Source organism: Anopheles aquasalis, chromosome 3, assembly GCF_943734665.1.
Source record: "Anopheles aquasalis chromosome 3, idAnoAquaMG_Q_19, whole genome shotgun sequence".
Lineage (NCBI taxonomy): Eukaryota > Metazoa > Arthropoda > Insecta > Diptera > Culicidae > Anopheles > Anopheles aquasalis.
In genome coordinates, this window is record NC_064878.1 from 17,416,596 (window position 1) to 17,436,763 (window position 20,168).

General features: G+C 47.3%; 2 protein-coding genes across 6 annotated transcripts in view; both read right to left on the reverse strand.

Annotated features, from left to right (window-relative positions):
- LOC126577968 (MOB kinase activator-like 2) overlaps positions 1-16,007 on the reverse strand; it is a 92,203-nt gene extending 76,196 nt beyond the window's left edge. The window contains exons 1-3 of one of the 5 annotated variants that reach the window (XM_050240068.1): positions 15,834-16,007; positions 13,487-13,603; positions 12,571-13,408 (exon numbers count right to left, since the gene is read on the reverse strand). In XM_050240068.1, coding sequence (XP_050096025.1) covers positions 12,571-12,575 — 5 coding nt within the window. In that variant the 5' untranslated portion in view covers positions 12,576-13,408; positions 13,487-13,603; positions 15,834-16,007. Of the gene's footprint in view, positions 1-8,580; positions 9,322-12,570; positions 13,409-13,486; positions 13,604-13,740; positions 13,761-15,833 lie in introns of those variants that run through there. The other 4 variants (XM_050240070.1, XM_050240069.1, XM_050240072.1 and 1 more) reach the window with 4 other exon arrangements.
- Positions 16,008-16,466: 459 nt separating this feature from the next.
- Positions 16,467-19,970, reverse strand: LOC126577963 (protein regulator of cytokinesis 1-like). The gene is made up of 5 exons (XM_050240055.1): positions 19,665-19,970; positions 19,168-19,574; positions 17,729-19,089; positions 17,525-17,656; positions 16,467-17,426 (listed from the first exon to the last, which is right to left on the reverse strand). The coding sequence occupies exons 1-5, from the start codon at positions 19,703-19,705 to the stop codon at positions 17,139-17,141; spliced, it is 2,229 nt and encodes a 742-aa protein (XP_050096012.1). The 5' UTR covers positions 19,706-19,970; the 3' UTR covers positions 16,467-17,138.
- Positions 19,971-20,168: the final 198 nt, after the last annotated feature.

Consider the following 20,168-nt stretch of genomic DNA (forward strand, 5'->3'; position numbering starts at 1 on the left):
TTCAATCGACAATTAATCTTATTATGGCGCCCCGTGACGGAGAACTAGCGCCACTTCTCCTCCTCCTCCTCCGGATCCTCGCCCACGCAAAGCAAATTACACATTTACACTAATGCTACACACTGGTGCGACGATAGGGCGCCTGTAGGGGAGCCTGTTATTGTTGTTGTTGTTGTTGTTGTTGTTACGCATAGCCAAGGGCGTTACATTAATTTCCCTACGACCGAGCGGACCGATTGGAGACCAAGGACGGAGCGCCAGGTCGAAATGTGAGTGACCTTTTGCGATCGAAGAAGGCCCAGGAGGTTGCCTTTCGTACTCCGCGTCTCTGAAAGGCGTCCATCCAAGTAAGTGATGGTGCTGCTGTTGATGGTTGGCTGCTGGTTGGAGCAATGGCTACTATGTAGATTGACCTTCTCCCTGAAAGCCGATTAATCGCTTCGATCGACGTTGGGAGTGTTCTGCATCTCGGGGGAGTGCTAGTTCAAGGCAGCTCCCGGTATTTCGACAACAATAACTATCCAAACAGAATTGCAACATTCAGTATGTTAATGACTATTAACTTTTATCAACTATTTCCTTTTTTGTGATGAAACTCTCATGGGCTGTTTTGTTAGTGTCCTAGCCAAATACCATAAACCGGGAAATCCTCATTGCCAGCATCATCCATCTGGAGAACCGAGACCTTCGGCACTAAATTAAACAGATAACAGATTAATGGCCCACAACGGATCACAGGAATCACGACCTTCATTTCCGCAATGTGCCATTAAATTGTGCCGCAACAATGGCGCGCTGCTCGTGATGCACTTCCCGTGTGTGCAAAAAGGATCACCATGCACTACACCAAGGACTTGGCCCACCTCGCCTAGGACATCATCTAAACGATGGGATACTCATTTTTATGACTTTTTAACGAGTCCATTTCCCGGCTAAACCCGGCAAAAAACGAAGCTCACCAGTAATTTACCGCAGATCCAGCGGCGCGGGATCTTTTCGGTCCGTTAAATTCCGCTCCAGATGGATGGTATCATGAGGGAGAAGATAAATCGTTTAAGGTGATGTAAGCGAAGTGTAATCATTAAATGTTGGACCGTTTTTTTAATTATAATACCACCCAATAAACCGTATCTTTAACTGACGTGCCTAACTGACCTTACTTCCGCTGTTTTCAGTTAGAACAACTCGCAGGAATAGTTAGCTCGTCGTGGACTAGAGCAGCATTCAAAGAACAGAACGATTGCAACCGAAAATAGCTTCCAGAAACAAGAGATAGCTACTCTCTTCATTCCAAGCACATCGCAGTGAACAGCGGCGAAAAACCCCCCCAGGAACATTTTCCCAACATTGTTTTTCTTTTCGCAAACAGCTTCCATCAGCATCCACGCAACCGGACACACCGACCGCTCCCCGGTGTAGGGTGTAGGATTCGCTCGGAAGAATGCGACAACAACGAAAGAGGAGAAAAAAAAACAACGACGCAAAACAAAATGGAATAACATTCCGTGATAGCGACTTTATTTTTAGTGTCGTCCATATTTCGTCGACCTCCTTCCTGCCTTCCTTCCTTCCTTTTTCTTGGATGGCGTTTCTGCTGCTGCTGCTGCTGCTGCTGCTGCTCCTCGGCACTAAATGGTCGGGCGCCAACGAAACATACGGAAAGAAGTATCTAATTTTAACTACGTCGGCGAAGACGACCGACGATGATGGTGGAAAACGCGATCCACAGCGAATGCATTTCCCTGCCACACCATTACCACCACCGGGACGCACCAGCAGTCGTCGTCGCCGTTGGCCAGGACATAGGAATAGTGCCATCAACGTCAAACATTCCATTCCGAATTCACTCGCAGCGACCATTAGTAGCAGCAGCAACGGCGACCAAGCTCTTGGTAGTCAGGAGCAACGGTTGCTAAAAGTGAGATACCTGGCACTGTCCAATCCGCTCCGAGCCGTGCTGGAGGTTGTAAAACGATATCCTTTTATAGGGGGGTCGCGGTTTTTTTTAATTAAATTTTACAATATCCGGCCTCGCAATCGTGTATCCATTTAGCGGCGTCCCGCGGCTAATAACTGAGCGTTACGTTTTTATGGGTTGTTTATCATGAAAAAAACTGGCAAACAAAACTATCACACATCGTCACCAAAAACGTCGCGCACGGTTTAATTAAACCATGTAGGCGCCACTGCTGTTGGACTGCAATTTGAACCGGTAGGTGTCGGCACTTCGTTGCGGTGACAACGCAGCAGTGCACTAGGAGCACTGTTTCAGGTTCCAACAACTTTTTGATGATTGTTTTTCCCACTGATGATTTTGCTTTCACGCGAACATCCGTTTCGAATTGAAATGCAAAATTGGCCCAACGGGCTGGGCATTGGGCGGGATGGGTTTTCTGGACTGTGGCTAATGGAATATTAATGTGATGGGTTGGGCGGGTGGATAATGATCAGTTGACAGCTGTTAGTTCGGGGGAAACAGAACTAGAAGTCACACAATCTGCACGTTACTGTACTCGAAATCGTTTTATTGTTCATCAATAGTCATCAAATGCTTATCAGAACAAGTTAAATTAATGACATAGATAGGATAGTTCACAATCTTGGAATATAGATGGCATGGCGGAGAAGTGTCGAGATAAATTAGAGATTAGTTGAGGAATACTTATAGTACTAATATCCAGAAACACAACATCGCCTCTTAATCCTACAGAACCGTGTATAAAACCAACTAGAAAGTAGTGTTACATCACCGCGAGATGGGCGAATTTGGAAAGAAGTTTCCGAATTTCCATCTGTTTTAGATCAAAGCATTTACAAGGGAGTTTGGCACGATGACGCCACTGCCCACTATAGCATCTTCTTCTCCCAACTGCTCCAATGATGATGACTCCATCGTCTATGCTGCGCAGCGTAATGTAATCTGCGAGCATCCAGGAAAGGGAATCGATTCCACGACACACGGCGACTGTGGCGCGGATGATATCATGTGGTAATGCAGATAATGGCGAAGTGACGAACGTAGTTCTATTCCTTCAGCGAGTACAGCATTCGGTAAAAAAAAAACAATATCTTGCATATTTTCAAGGGTTTGTCATAGAAATTTAATTGGCTAAATAACTCATTAAATCTTGAAGAGGATAAGAGAGAAGGAGAAGGATTTATTACGGGCCAAATAGATCCTTTCTACCGTCTTCCTCTCCTAGATAATTAAAATATTCAACGCCTGAAATGCATGCAAATATTGGTTTTTTACCCAACATTCATTTGGTGATGAATAATATCATTGAATAAGTTCCTTAAAAACTAAAAGAAAATCCCCATAAAAAATGTAGACTTGCATTTCCATCTGTATTCCATTTCCCAAACAAACAACCGCAAGATCTTACCACCGAGCGATGGATGTCTTAATTCACACAGCTGTTGTCAGCCGACGCTTTTCCCTTTTCTTTCTGCCTTTCTGACGTTCATTTTCGCTTTTCGCTTTGTCGGCAACCAGAGACCAGAGATGGTGATGCAAAAGTATAAGTTTACGCAGAATATAGCATCATGATCCCCCAGTGGGCCAGTGGCCAAATGACTTCATACTTGTTGTGCCGTTAGATAGATTTGTTTATGATTTTATCGGGAAAACTGCAAAACAAAAAAGGGGAATAGATAGAGCCGCTCATGTGGCTGTGAAAAGTGATAAATAAATAACTTTTTTCTTCGATTGTTTATCACTATCGATTGTGTTGTTTTGCCTTCTTTACCGAACCGAGACCCAACTCATCCCTCTTTTCTGCCAGACGCTGACAGTGCACGTGTGCGTCCGCCACGAAGACGACTGGCATAGCATCATTTCGCAAGTAATTCCAAGAGGCGAAAGGAAAGAGGTATATTTATTGTACAACCCAATTAGAACTCTGTTCTGTTCGATGGAGTGGAAAATTTGGTGGAAAAAGGACCAAATTTCCAAAGCAGTACGCCGTATTCCGGCGATCGATTGAGACATCGGCTGTATGCCTGGCAGTACTTGGAAGGTTTCAGTGTTCCGTCATCACGCGTGACACATCGGTGGATCCATTATTCAAGGGTCACAGACACACTAGACAGTTGTCACGGTGCGGGACGCTTGAATGACAGCTCGACGAACTTTTCGAACAGATAGCAGTAAACTGGCGAATGCTGATAGTAGAATTAAGGAATTAGCAGGTAACAGGATCAATATTTTAGAAAAAAAGGTTAACAAAATAGTCTCCCATATGAAACATCTCGAATATTGAAAGATAATAATAAAAATTAGAAAAAGGGAAACCCAAGTAAAATGCTTGATAAACACTTGTGAAATACTTGATAAATAAAAAACCAAACATAATTTAAAAAAAATAACAAATGAGTAAAAATAGTAATAATGAATCAAAAACATTATCAAACATGACTAATTAACAGAGTGTACAAGAACGAAACATAAAAAAAGAATGAGGGAACCCACCCCGGTAGTGCGACCAATGACTCAATCCTGATAAACATTCACTATCACTATTGACATGGACCAACAACAACAACAACGCCAAGGAAGCCAACTGTGTACGATGCCGACCGGCGCGATTCCAGTGAACGCTGAGCACTAGTAACAGCTGTTAGCGAATGATTTATTACTTCTTTTACACCCCATCCGGCGGCATTCGCTGGTGGGTGGTAAGACTGACAAACAGACGAGGCGCAGTAGCGGTTACTGGCTGATAACCGAACCGAACGGCGTGCGCGCGCGATGCGTAGCTCCTCCTCACTGTCCATCCATCTCAGAAGAGATGATCACGGATGCCTCGAGCTTCGCCAACATTTTTTGGCCTCGGACCGGATCGGCCATTAAACGTTCAGCCCAGATACGGACCCTCCGCTAGCTGCATCCATCTCGCGTTAAGCAGGTGTAGGAGAGGGAAGGGGGGAGGGGAGAAAAACCCACTTACCACCCGCGCAAAACATTACTCCCTCTCCTGTATCTCTCTCCACCCAACCAAAAAAAAAACGGGTCCACAACGGCTGTTACAGTTAGTTTCAGGGGAATGGGGAAAGTTTTTCACACTCGCCAGGCCTTACGCGGTCGAGTGCGAACCCATTATCGTGATTCGTCTCTCTCTCTCTCTCTGGCCCACAACAATCTAGCACACGGAGAAGATGATTTTATTTCCATACGAAATACGTTGTACCCGGTTGGAGGTCCCCGAGTTATCAGAGAGGACTCATTTCGCTCAAACGAAGAAACAAAAAAAACGGAAGTTACGTTCACACACCACGGCTCGGCGGTGTCCCTTCTTGTTAGGTAAGTGAGCAGTCAGCCCCACAAAAAAAGGGCTTTACAGTGCACGGGACTGCGCGTTCAGCGAGAGTTAAGTCAATTTCCTCCAAAAACACAAAGCACGCAGCAACCTCCGCCTTGGCAACGCAACATAGCAACCGTACGCTGAGAGAGGAGTGGAGAGGGAAGGAAAAAAAGGATAACGAGTCAATTAGGCGGACGGAAGCCCTTCCCTTTCGGCCAGTGCAAAGCAGAGCGCGGGACTTATGCTACCATTTTTCGCCCGCTGGCGTTTAGAAGATAGAGCTGCGTCGTCCTCTGCGAACTGGTGCCTAGGCCTTCATTTGTCCTCCGTTCCCTTGCTTGTGTTTTACGCGCACATCATCCATCCGAGCAGTCTGCGCTGCTACAAAGAGTTGGAGAAAATGAAGAAAATTAATCCCGTAACCTGTTACAACAAGGGCACCTCGCCTTTCGTCTTTCACAAACGGCAAAGGACTGGCTGCTACAGAGAGAGAGAGAAACCTTCCAAAACCGAAATTGGCAGCAGCAGCTTCTGTTGCAACAAGGCAAGGTGAAAAGCCGCATCCGCTACACGGTGGTCACGTGAAGCGTGGTGGTCCGCGCACGCACAAAATAGCGAGAGAGAAGCCATCCAGTGGCCACCGATCCACCGATATTCGCCAACTTCGCGTACTTCTCGTGCTCCTGCCACATTTTCATTGCTGCTAAATCAATTAGGGACATAAGTGTAAAACACATGTTTGGAATGGAAGCCAAACAGCCAGCGCTACACAGCCAGGACAGGGACAGCAAGTCCGACTGTGGTCTTTTGTTTCGAAATATCAGTTAGCGTTGGACCAGGATGGCGACACATTCGATTCAATGGGTGCTATGATATTTTCACTATGACATTTAGAAATGATTGCGTCCTTGCTGAATCGGCTGTATGTCTCCTCTCAACTGAGCATGTAATTGGTGGAGCGACAAATGACAAACGGTCCTCCCCCGCCCTCTTGGATGGTACAAAATGCTGATGTGCCTCAGCTGGTTACAAACGCGCTGCTGGAAAAGAAAACCTCCATTTTAAATTGTGATGATTACACACCAGCAGCAACAGCAGCAGCAGCAGGAAGCATAATGGTGAGGCCACAAACCACTTACCGCACCACCGCACTGTCATCAGTACGTGGCACACATTTTTCTACCACAATCACTGCCACCTTCCACTTTCGATTATTTTTTTTTTCTGCTTGCCAAACCTCCCTCTCTTTTCACCATCCTTAACAGTAACCCCAACCCAATGGCAATACAGCAGCTAATCAAATTTCATTATCGCCATCACCAGCAGCAACGGCAACGGGATGTGGTCAACCAGGAAAAATGACTCACCCGCAACCCCCGCGCCATTATTGTGTGCGCACCCTTTTCGTAGTAGACCACCAGGGTCGATCAATCAACCGACCACCTCCTCCTAGTGTCAACCGGGGGCTTTTTCAGGTAGAGAAGTGAGCAAAGGTGCCCGCGCAGTTGCACAAAATGGCACACGCTTGCTTGTTTTCCCGGGTTTCACAGTTCTTTCTTTTTGTGTTTTGTTGTGGGATATTTTTTTTGAGCACGGAAACATGAGCCAAAGGATCACCTGCTTCCGCGTGTCCATCGCACTAACGCTCCAGTTTATCATCACCGCCAGCAACTATCACCTCGCATCGATAATGGTTTGCGACAGGCACCGGGGTATGAGTATTTTTTTGCGATGAATGACCGGATCTGTCCGGTTGTTTCATTCGTTTCCTATAGCCTATACCCTCCGGCGTGGGGATGATGTGGGGTTGATCCGCTAATTGAATTTTTCGGTGCATTCGGTTTCAACATGACCGAAATGTGTGCACACTGAAAGCGGATGCATATTGCATGCCGGAATTTACGCGGAATACTGTGAGTGGTTACATTCGCATGACGGTTGTGCATAATTAAAATTATTTCTCGGATGTCGACATTGTGTAAACAGGGCACTATTTAAAGCCTTATCGCAGAGGAAGGCCACGATATTCTATCCAACAAGAATTGAAGTGCTACAGCAGTTTATGAAGCATTTTAGTTCTCTAACTAAAAGGGGAAAATTACATTAACAGTAGTCAGTTTTGAATAAGGCATTACTGTAAGCGATTGAGCATTGAGAACTGAAATCCGACCGACATTTTAATCCAATTGCAATGCTTCCAATAGGCACTTTGAGTTGAGTAGGATAATTATCAGATGTTTGCGTTGAAATACGCGGAATTCGCTAATACATGGCGGCAATTTATTTGCGAAAGGGTTACATCCTCATTTGTTATGTCGTTTTAAAGAATAACTAAATACCTTTAAAACGCAATAAGTTACTGCTCACAATATTAACTACAATATAGTTTTTTCTCCAGTTGAAGTGTGGTGCCTGAAAAGTCCGTGATACGGGGAGTTTTAAAAACCCTTTTTTTATTTCAAGAAAATGGCTGCTGAAAATTACCGTGTTTAATGAGCTTATGTTGAACATGTTACGATACAAAAAAAAAGTGAAAGCTGGCTTCAAAGGTTTAGAAGCGGAGATTTTGTCGTTAAATGGGATAACTGTTTGAATTTGAAATTGAAACGAAATTGTTTGTAAGCACAGCACCTCTTTCTTTATGAAAGCATCGAAAAAAAGGCACAAGGGGCCTAAAATGCTTCAATAGATGAGCGGTTCTTTCGACATGGCATTCGAAAATTGCTCAAAATATGGCAAAAAGTAATGGCTAGCGATGGGCAATATGTTTGATGAGCAGATTGTTAAGATTTATTGAGAAATAACTGATAAAATTTGGTAAAAAAAAACCGGCGAATTTCAACGCAAACACCTAGTACTTCTAGAACTCTTCATTTCATTGGACCAGATAAAAACCGGATAAAACATAGTTATAATCATTGCAGCGTTTCACGCTTTCTAAATGTACGTCTACTACCTTATGGCTCAAGGTAATTCCTACGTCCATATAACGATCTTTCATGGCTAATTACTAAACATGAATGCATAGAGATTATTGTGATGTGATGGAACATTAAGGATTGAAATTGCCACAATATCGAGGTTTTTGGCTCCAGTACACTACTTCTGCTTGAAGGAGTCAACTTTAATGTTCCAGACTTTTAGAATTCCCACAGGACCTACATGGTCCTCACGCATCTCTGTTGCCTCTCTAACACGCTATCAGTATTCACAAAATATTCTTCATCCCTATGAATTCCAGGCAACTAGACTCACGATCGCCCAATCGCCAACTAACCTGCAAAAACATGTGACCGTTTCCTCAACATCCAGCGGCAGAATGATACCGGAACCGCCCATAATCTTGCTCAGATTACTAGACGAAGCCGTGGACGTTGCTCCATCGTTGCTCGGTATCGTCGAGTAGCGCACCGAGAGGTTCTTCGAGGCGCTCGTCGCACGGCTCGTGATCGCGTTCAGTACGGCCGTGGTCCACATTTTGGTGAAACCGCTGGTACCACCGCTACTACTGCCACTGCTGCTACCACTACCAATACCCGCGTGGTGCATGGGAAGGCCGCTTCTACGGATCTACGGAAGATCCCGAACCACCGTACGCCTAGATCTTCGCAGGATCACTCACTCACATCACCTTCTCACCTTCTGGCCTGTGCGTGCGGCACTTGCTTATCGTTTCCAATGTGGTTTCCACCAAAAAAGAAAAAGGGCACTATCTCACCCTCGCATATGCTCACCACCCCAAACGGGGTCACAACCCACACACGGAAATGGGAGTTTTCCCAAAACGAAAAACAAGAAATCGATCGATCGCAACCACGGACGGAACACACGTTATGTTGTTATCTTGCGCTGTAGTGCCTACGCCACGCTGCTCGCTGTTGTGGCTGCGATGCGCGCGATCTACAACGACCGAGGTATCTTCACTTCAGGGGGCACACGTACGGAATCGTACACACATACAGACCAGTAGCGCCCAGTGAATGGCGGGGGTGGAGCGACCGAGCAGCACACCGAAACCCTTTACACAGACTGGAGGGTGAAAATTGACTGACAATTCAGCGACGGACACTGTTTGAACAGACCGAGCGCGCGCGGTACGATGAGGCAAGCACAGCGCACCGTTGTCGTCGTGGTGATGGTGGTGGTGGTGGTCGATGACGATGATACCAACCCACGGTGGCGTGTGTGGTACTTTTTTATCACTTGGGTGGCGAAGATAACACCCTAGAATGTGGAGCAACCACCTTGCGGCGGCGATGTGCTAACAGAATGCACCTAGCGCGCGCGATCATTCGCAGACTGGTCGGTCATGCATCTCTATTGGAAGGTCGAACGCATCCAAGGACCTTCTACCACCAGAGTATCACTCTCTCTCTCTCTCTCGATGATCACTCGATCACTCCAAACGTCACCCAGATCGCGCCAACTAACTTCCCTTCAACAAACACCCGCGACGACCCGCGATGTTGGACTGACTGACGGGGCTTAAGAGCTGTGCCTACTGGCTGAACACTATGCTGCTGCTGGTGGACGGGAGGAGCGAGCTAGAGATGCGTGCGGTTGTAGTAAGTACAGGCGCGCGCGCGCGCGCTTCGTGGCCACATTGCACACCTTAGCTTCGCGAAAGCACGGTTGTGGGTGGTAGTGTGTGGCCGCGACCACCAATGCGTGTGGCCGCCAGCAGCTAACGCGAAAGCTCCACACGAGTTTCTCTCTCCACCAGCCACGGCACACGTTTCCGCTCTTATTACCGTTTCTCGAGCAATACCCACGAGCCGGAGGAGGAGGAGATTTTGGCTTTTATACCAGGGGGGGGGGGGGGGGGGCACATATCATCATCATCATCATGTGTGTGTTTGTATGCGACGCATCGGAGCGAAGAGGTGGCTCATCTTCATCATCATTGTGATACCGAAAATCCACGCGGTACACACGGTGCACCACAAATACACGCCTGAAGCTGGAGAAGGAAAGCGGAACACTAGCTCCAGAGCACAGTGCACGTGTGGAAAACCCCATCTGCTCAATACAAAGCCGGTGGAGGGGAATCCAGTAGCAGAAGGAGCATCATCATCATCAGAACCAATCATCTGATGGAGAGAGCACGGTGGTCAATAGTAATCCTACGGGGATTGCCGATTCAATTAGCGCATTTCCACGCGGATACACAGGCGGAGAGAACTTGTATTCCAATTTATGATAAACATTTCCGTTCTGTGTGCACGCAACGCCGGAAATAATCGCGAATCGCGCGGTGGAATTGTGAGTGGCGAGAGCCGGCAAATCGTGGTACGCCGCACGCTTCGATTGCATTTGGACAGTGGACGCGGACAAGCTAATGGTTGGATCTAGAAGGTGAATAGAGAATGAATGTAACCTTTAGGCAACAAAGTAGACATCGATTCTGTGAGGAATTTGTGCGGAATTTGATCGCTTCATCGAGTGTTCAGTTCTGTTGTTTCATCGGATAAGCCTACATTTTATGGAACAAGAATAGTTGAGGTGCTGCGAATTTGCTGGAAAAGCCAACATTAAAATTCTTGCTTGATAAATTTTTTTTCTTTCCCTTAGTGCCGTTCAACAGTAGAGCTAAAAATGGAGGCGCAAAATAGGAACCCGAAATTCAGCTGTGGCTGCCAAGGAACGAATTCACTCTGGAGCACCGAGATAATTGTAGCATTTTTCCCCTTTATCGATTATCTTTTGAGGGAGGGTATCTATATATAGACTCGTGTTTTTCAATCCCGCAAAATTATAAATTAACCTTGTTTTATCTCTTTCTGTTCCTTTTCATAGGTTGTAAAGCAGCAATTAGGGAACAGTAGAGTTTGATGAATCAAAGAAAAGTGCATGAAACTCTATCGACTTCAAATGAGCTGGGTATGCCATGAGTTCGTCTGGTTTTCATAGGCTTTCTATCCTTCTAGGCCTCTAGGAGATCTTTCAGAAGCATGTGAAAAGCATGCTCGTCGATTGCAATCCCGGAGAAATAAGTTGGTGTCTGCTTCTTCATTTAAGCAGTAAATTAACCGTCATAAAGCTGCAAGAAGTGTGCATTAGACTTACTTAGTTGCTAGTTAGTTGGTTATTGTTAAGTGAGTATCCTCCTTTTTGGCCTACATTGTATACGTGCCAATTATACCTACGTCGATTGCAGGTGCTAGTTTTGCTGTCCTATTGGCTGGAACCAACGGTTCGCCCTTCTACAATAGGGTGAACGGTTGCTACTGGCTTTAAAGTAGCCGCGCTAGGGCACTAGGCGCCCGCATTTTCCATTCGGTATGTGGCTGCCACCCCTCGTGGGTCACCTTGTAACTGTCACTGCTTCTTGGCTGCGTTTGTTTGAATGTTCTTATCATCGCTCAAGGTCCTGTGGTACCATCGCAGCAGTGTGCTAATTAGATATGGCAGCCGCCATACGCCCGGGCACATATTTCGAGCTTTGTTTTGAAACATTCGCTTGAGTAGATTACAAAGCCTTATTCATACTCGTGCGGTCCGGCGATGCGATGCTCGGAGCTTTTACCCATGGTGGGAGCGAATGATTGTTCAAGGTAGGGTGGAAAAACGTAGCATAATCCCATTTTTAATAAAATTTGCTTTCGAACTTGTTAGACTACTTTGTTTTATTTTTATAAAGAAAAATTCCTATCGCATCTATTCTGATTTTTAGAGTTTTTCTATACAAAAAACAGCATAAAATTCATCGATGATGATGATGACTCCAATGATATTTTAATATTTTATAAAATAATATATCTACATAATTCAACCATTATTTGTCGCCTTTTAAACATCTTGTCACATTGCTACATGCATCTTATGCTCCATCGGGAACACTCACGGGTTAGTTTTATGAACGGTACGATGTAAAAATAGATTGAGGAAATTGACCACTCAACGGGGAGTTTGGTGGTTGAGCAGTACGCCGCATCGTCAATAGTACAGTTCCTGCAGCGAATCCTGCTGCTTTCAGGACACAAGGTCGTGCAACAACATCATCTATCGGAAATCATTCCCTCCCTACAGCGTACTACCCGCTCCCAAAGCATGCCAGCCATGTTGCTCAGCTTTCGATGCTTCCTGGTACTTAATATTGATCAAGAACATTGATTGCTTTTGCCGCATGCTGTACAGTACATGACCATTCAAAAGCACCGTGTGTGCTGGCAGGACATGGTCGCCCCTAGCTCCGTTTGTCAGTCTTTTACCCTAAAACATTCCTGAAAACATTGGGAATCGTGAAAAATCATACAAACGCACTTACCCCATAAACCAGTCCACGGTATCACGCAGATATTCTGGCAGGCGCTCCAGTTTGACGGCTTTTTCCTGTTTACGGCCCTGGGAAAGACAGCTGCTCTGCTGGCCGAATCCTTCGCAATCCGGTATCCGGTTGCGTTGATACGATTAAGTACTGCTTCCTCCGCGGACGAATGACAATTCGAACTTCGATTGTAGGCAGTGGGCGAATGTTCCCGATGCAGGCTTCCACCGAAAAGGAACCGTCAGGACCCGGCGTGACCCGCAAGCACGTTTGTGGGAATCCTCCTTCCCCCTTGGTCAACCTTCACTAATTTTGCTCACAGCGACTCACGCTCACACCTCACTCACTCACTCACTCAGTAGCTCACTCACAGGCTCACTCCAAAGGCAGCAGGACGACGAGCGGTGTATGCTTTGCTCACTACCTTTATGTAACGACGACGGTGGGGCCAAACGAGGACGTAACCTTCATCCCTACGAGGTCGCCACCAGAGCACAGCGGTATGATCGATTTTCCTTCTGGCTTTTGCCTTGATCAGCGATTAATCTTCCTGTGCAGCTTGGTTTCAGTGCAAAACTGTCGGAAAACTGTCGCACCGCAAAACACCACCACATCGGAACACCACCGCGCACAGCTGAGACGAACGACGTGAAAATAGGTAAAACGCACTTTTCACCAACTGCACGTCATTCCGGGGGGGAGATGGCGTGGAGGGACGGAAACTGAATTGGAAACAGCACCCTTTAGCTGAGAGCTGGGAAACTTCACTTCACTATATCCTCTCCTAGAGTGTGCCCACGGTGCAAATGGGCGAACGACGAGCTCGAGCTGTTTAATTCTTGACAAAAAAAAAACAACAACAACAAACAAACAGGATCGGATCAGGATGCTCGGTGTGTCCTTTGTGTTCACATACTCGCCCCGGGTGTGTTTGTGTTTTATTCGTCTGCTGCCCTCGTCTGCTCACTTTCGTAACGTCGCAACAACATTAATCGCACTTTATCACTCGTATCACGCACTCTACAGTGTGGGGCTGAAATGGAAAGAAAATTCGTATTCAATTGGATGAGTCTTCTCGGGAAATCGTTTGGCAGGACACGGTGGAGACCCTCGCGAGGACACGGACGCTGGACACACCAGACGGTACAGAACACATGCACCTCGACTTACAGCATTGGACTTCTTCAAAGGCATGATCTTGACTGAAGCACACAAGGATTGTTGTTTTTTTTTTGTTTGGTTCATACCCCATAATCATGAGGTGAGAAAAGAGAGGACCCTTATTCGCTCGGGAAGAGAACAACCACCAGAGACAGAGAGACAGAGAGCGAGAGATGCGGCATGAAGATTGTGTGATGTACGAGAAACCTATTTTGACATCGGTCGACCTACTTCGAACCACCTCCCGTGGCACTCCACCGCGCTCGCAGCTCGTTGTAACAGATGAGAAGCGATATTTCAGGACATCTCCCAACACGCTATTTTCACCGTGACGGTTAAGTGATGCAATGGTCTCACAAAGACCCGAAAGAGGAGATACTTTTGTGAATAATATCACCCGTTCTCTACCCATCGATTGCAGGTGAAAATGTGTCGCAATCGGTCGCGATGTGTACGTATGTGGAAAACCGTCTACTAGCCACCGGACCGGGACCGGACGATAAGTGAGGTAAACGGATTAACGGGTACTTACAGAACAACGCAACACAATAACGTCGAGAACACACGGTTCAGGAGAACAAGCAAGAGGTCGTTCAAGGAAGAAAAACCCAAAACGGGGTGGAAAATGTGAGGAAAATGTATCCACTCGCGAAGAGCGGCCACGCTCTCTCTCTCTCTCTCTCTCTCTCTCTCTCTCTCTCTCTCTCTATCTCTCTTCCTGAGCCAAAACCATAGTTTGCTCACTTTTCGGTGGCGTGTTTTGCTCTTCCTGAATTTCCGCCGTAGTTTCCGGAGTTCTGTTTCCCATTTTGGTTCCCCTTATCGTTGCGTTTTGTTATATTTTTAATTCTAATCTTCTCCTAGGCCTAGGCATCTGCATGAGTGCGGTATACTAGATGCTCAAGGGATCGCAGTAGTCGCCCGCTAATAACAGTCGAAAGTGCCACTACAAAATGTTTGGCCTGCTAGATGGAGATGTTTGGAACAGTTCTATTCTATCTATTCCTTTGATTGCTGTTTACAACATCTCTTCTAGCAAGATGAAGATGACTGCTGAGAAGAGAAAAACATGACGATGCACCCGTAATCCTTGCGCAAAAAGGATTCATAAATTTACAATTCGAATCCACTCCTCACGCACACATATTCCGCGTGGCAGTGTATGTGTGCGTGTTGGTTCTCGCTCTCGTCTTCTTTGTGCTCTCGGGGGTCCTTTCTCTTTTGCTATCAACTCGCCGTCCGGCTGCCTACTCCGCGATAACCCCTCTGTGCCCTGCTACGACATCTCGCCAGAAGTATAAACAACTACCGCATAATGGCTTTGTGGTGGAGGATGGAGGACAGCGGCGATGATGACGGAGGTCGCAATCGCAACGAGGTCCCATAACAACAATACGCGCCGCGTATGGGGGCGCAACCGAAAGAGGAAGGGTTTCTTCTAGACAGGCCACTCGCCCGCCCGGTAGTCCACCCTGTTGTGGCTCGCTGGCGATTTCGTCGTCGCCTACTCTGCTAAATCCAACACGAATTTGCACAACGAACAGCAGCAGCACGCATGATGCGGCTGCTACGACGGTGTATCTGTTCCTGTTTGTTACGCCATCTCAACCTCCACCCGCCCCCCCCCCTTTCCTCCCCTGGGTGGCTCGATTCCCAGCTGACGTGATGGGTGAACGCCGCTGGTGGACGCTGCCGTCGAACCGATTGGAGGCATCCAAGCATAAACCACTTTCAGCTGCTTCTGCTGGTCACTCCGATCCATCAGCCATCCTCCTCCTCCCCCTGCTGCCTCCTTCTCGCAATAATCGATCACACAATCACGGCAGCAGCGACGGCGGCGACGGTGAACTCTGGGATTCTCGAACTGGGAACGCTTCGCAACACTTTGGGAGTGTAGCACAAAAAACGGTGCTCTGCCTGCGCCGCAATAGGCTGACCATTGGGGGGGTTCTGCTGTGGCCGGGGTTGTGTTTTCAACGTTTTTGATTTGTTTTCTACACTAGGACCGCACTATACACCACTCACTGGGCCAGTAACACGGAACGGAACGGCAGAACGATTGACAATCCGCAATCTCACTTTTGCTCGTAATTACCACCAACCAAGATATTCAGCAATAATATATGCTCGACGAAAGGTAATCACCACACTGCTTTTGCTGCTGCTACTGTTGCTGGCTATCGGTAGCGTGATGTTGAGGCGTTGATCGCGTTAATTTTGCCTGCCCAACGCGGATGTGGTGCAAAAATCAAAACCCTCTTCAACATATCAGCACAGAGCAGCAAGCGACGAGGGCGGCAGCGGCGCGGGGGTTGCGGTCCCTCCAACTGCTCCTCGGTCTTCGACCTGCTCGATTGTTGGTTTCATGGTCCTGTGGAAAAGAGAAACACAACAAATCATCCGGGGGCAGATTGCGGAGTTTTACCAAATTTAGTTATTCTATTTAGTTAAAATCAATTACTTTGTCGCTTCAGACGCCTCGGGTAACTTAGATTATTCAGACTTATTTATGACAAAGATCCATTGCCATCTACTATCCTTGTTCGTACAAGCATAAAATAAATCGGTTAAACAGTTTCGCACAACTTGTAGAGAGCATTCTCATTTTCCAAGTTACCAAAGTTAGTCATAGACGAAAGTAATTTCAATTGAATTTATCTATAATTCGTTACCTGCTATCTTCAATTTCTATATAGGTGATATTTAATCAATGAAGATTATTCTAACTAATCATCTGAAGGTTAGTATCTTCTGCTTTTATTCCAACAATATTACATTAATCAAATTAATATGTATACAGTTTACTCTCGCAACGCACACTTCCTAAACAAATTCTCGGACATGTGGCCTCTCGGTGCAACGATACGATCATTTTCTCGTTATACGATGCCTCTCTAGAGCCTAAAAAGAAATTTGGAAAACCTAAAACTATTGCATGTTTTTTCTCAGTTGCCTAACACTAAAGTTGTGGTCGAAACGTAAAATTGAGAATGCTCCATCAGGATAAATCATAAAATTCAAACGATAACCGCACAGAGAGGGCAAATGTCCGAGAAAGTTCCGTCTGTCTGGATGAGATCGCTGCCGTGTAACAAACATCTTCTGCAAAATTGCCTCCAACTTCCAATAATACGATGATGCTGCTCCGATCAAAGGGTGCTGCGCCAAGTCAGCTCCGATGGAACAAAATGCAACCGAGGGGTATAGTCAACGATGCATGGAAGGCCTAATCATTACTTCATCAAGCAAATAGCCCAGCTGTGCCGGGATCTTGGAAGTCACCGCGCTATCGCGCGGCATTCATGGGACACATGTTTAAAAACGAATTAGAGAGCAAGCTGATAAATTAAACACGGAACGAACCACAAACATATTGCATCGGCAGGTTAGACAGAATTGGCGAGTTATTAGAATGTTGTGGGACAGTTGTTGGGTGTCGCCTTGAGCCGCATGGAAGCAGTGCGCGTTCGGGAGCTGATCGAGTTTTGTAACACGTGGCGTTGTGAGCGGGTAATCGAAGCGCCATGTGCGGTCGAGGAAGCGACAGGATCTTGATTCTCTTCCTCTTCGCTCAGGTTCGCCAGACCAAGATCATCGTACGTCGCCGGGGGAAGACCGTTGGCATGCTTGTTTCGATGCATCGTGTTCGCCGCTACAACTGATGAACGATTGGGAGCATTATTTCCGAGAAAGTTCTGCAAACACAGAGAGAAACAGAAGAAAATCCAGGTGTTATGCATCGCATACAATTTCATTTCATACCATCACATCTTCGTGATCATCGAACACGTACCTCAAAGTTCTCGTAGCAAACCGAATCCTGTAGAATGGTCCCTTCAGCTGAGCTAATGATCACCGATGGTGGCTGTTGTAGTTGCCTGTGGATCCCACTTCGCCGTTTACCTTGCGATTTTCGAAGTGATCGCTGTTGAGAAGAAACAACCGAAGCAGTAATTATCAACGCCGTTCATGGCAACCTTCTTTCCTCTTCCCTTACCCGCTTTTGCACGACGGAACCGGCTACCTTCGTATCGTACACCTTGACTGCCGGTAGCTTACGAGCCGGTGCCCCTCCTGCGGTCTTAGGCACTAGCGTCTTTGAATTCGAACGATTGGTCGCACTGAGTGCCGGACTGTTAAGCTGGCGCAACAGGGATCGCTTAGCGTGTATCATGTTCGTCGGCGTGGTGGCCAGTTTTCGTTTCATTAGCGAACCGGCAGTGCCCTGCTGTTTGCTGGCCGATGCCAGCGGAGTAACCGGTCCCTTTCGTGAGGATCCACCCATCATGCGCGATCGATTCGCCGACAGTAGCGACATCGTGGTCGAACAGCCACCACCCCCGGTACGGGTAAGCATCAGTGTATCTGCTCCACCGATTCTGCCGGGCGTGCCGACAACGATGCCATTCGCCTTCTTGCGAGCACTTGATATCTGCTGTTTGGCTTCCTCGCGACGCTGCCACTGCTCTTGCATCGTGTCCTGCAAGCTGCGACCGTAAATCATAAACGGACGACCATTTTTGGTCTCGTACTCGTGACAAGCTTCGCGCAGTTTCTGCTCAACCTTCGGCAGCTTGCAACCGATGCGACGGCGCTCCTTCTCCTCCTCCAGCAGCTTACCGCCACGGTTGTTGTAGCGGCTCGGATCGTTCGATTTGTTCTCGAGGGCCAGCATCCGGTCCCACATTTCCTGCCGTTCGGCGATAAGCTTAAAAATGTGCTCATTCACACGATAGTACTCTTTCAGATCCTCCAGCTCCATCTCGTGCAACGTCAGTGTGTCCTCGTTGTAGATGTGCGTGCGGAAGGTTGTAAAGCGGGCCCGCTCATCCTCCGACTTGAGGCATCGGTCCCACCACTCCGCTATTTCCGTGCGCGTTCGCTCAACGATCGCCTTCATGTTCTCGCGGCGCAACGTTTCGCACCGGTTGTACTCGCCGAACAGTTTATCAAAGTTGCTTTGGGTGTAGTTTTTGATCTTTTGAAACTTTCGCCGAATGGCCGGATCTACATCGAGGTACTCCCACATGCGCGCCAACTGAACGTGCTTTTCGTCGATCAGCCGTTGCAGCTCCCGGTACTGGTTGGCCGTATCGTCACGCAGTTCCCGCAAACCTTGCATGTTCCGGTTCGTTGGCGGAAAATTGCGAGCGTTCAGCAAGTGCTGCTCCTGCTCCGTCTGCGGCTGTATTTCCAGATCCGACATGTATGTTTTGATTTCTCGGCGCAGCGTGGTAATTTCCCCGAGACGCTCCAGCTTTTCAGCGATCAGCCCATCGATGTAGTTCCGGTAAGCCGTCAGCTCTTGTTTGTCCGGCAGTGGATCTTTCTGGAGCAAGCGGGGCTCCTCACCAAGCTCTGCCGTGAAAAAAAGAGAGAGATAGTAGGTTGTTACCACCACAGACAGTCCCATCCCGGACCGAATGATTCACCTACCTTCACAGAGCGTTTCGGCCTCCAGCACGTAATCGTCTATTACGACCAGCCGTTCACGCAGCATGCTACGCATCTGCTCCAGATTATTGTCCAGCTTCGTTTGGAGCGTAAGGAGCGGCAACTTTTCGTTCTCCTCCGTCTCCAGATGAAGCATCGGATCCGGCTGCTCGTTCAACAGCCGCCTTAGATCGTGCGCCTCCTTACGTAGCTTGATGATCTCCTCCTCGATGCGCCGTTTGCGCTGGTAGCTTTCATCAAATACTTCGTCGAAGAAGGCCATCATATGATCCGGCAAGCGGTTCATATAATCCCCGCAGATCTGCCTGTCGAACATGGCCGACCACAGTTGCTCCATACGGTAGTAGTTTTCTGTGCAGACGGCTTGCATCTTGCTCAGCACCTGTTGGCTGTGAAGAGGGCGGCGGGGCATATATTGAATTAGCGCCAGAACACAAAACGCCGCTTTCCTAACAACCTAAACTATGCCCCGTACTTACTCTCCATTTTCGACCGTTTTGTTTGCCACACTTTTATCCATTTTTGCTGGCAAATGGAATCCTCTTTTCCCGGAAAATGGCGTATCCCAAAAAAAACTCGGGCCCGCACTCCGAACGATGACCACACACAGGACCACTCCCGGCGTCGGACAAAAAACACAAATGCAAGGACGCGTATTTCGATATAATATCACTCAATCGATCCCACTTATTCAGTACTGTTGAACGTGTTACCAGAAGCTCACTTTTCGGCGAGTAAATCCACTTTCTACCGAACGAAAAACGAAGAACAAGCTGCCGCGCGTCTGTTTCCCAGCGTTCGTTGAAGGGAAATCCGTTACAAATCGTCTACCTGGGCAACCGGATTTCAAAGCTTGATGCCATCTCTTTTTCGCACCCTTTTGCCTCCTTTTCTGGCTGCCGGTTTGACAGTGAAACGATCATTTTTTTCAAGGGCAGATCGTCCGTTTTATAGTTTTTATCGATCGAAATCTTCGTGCGAGG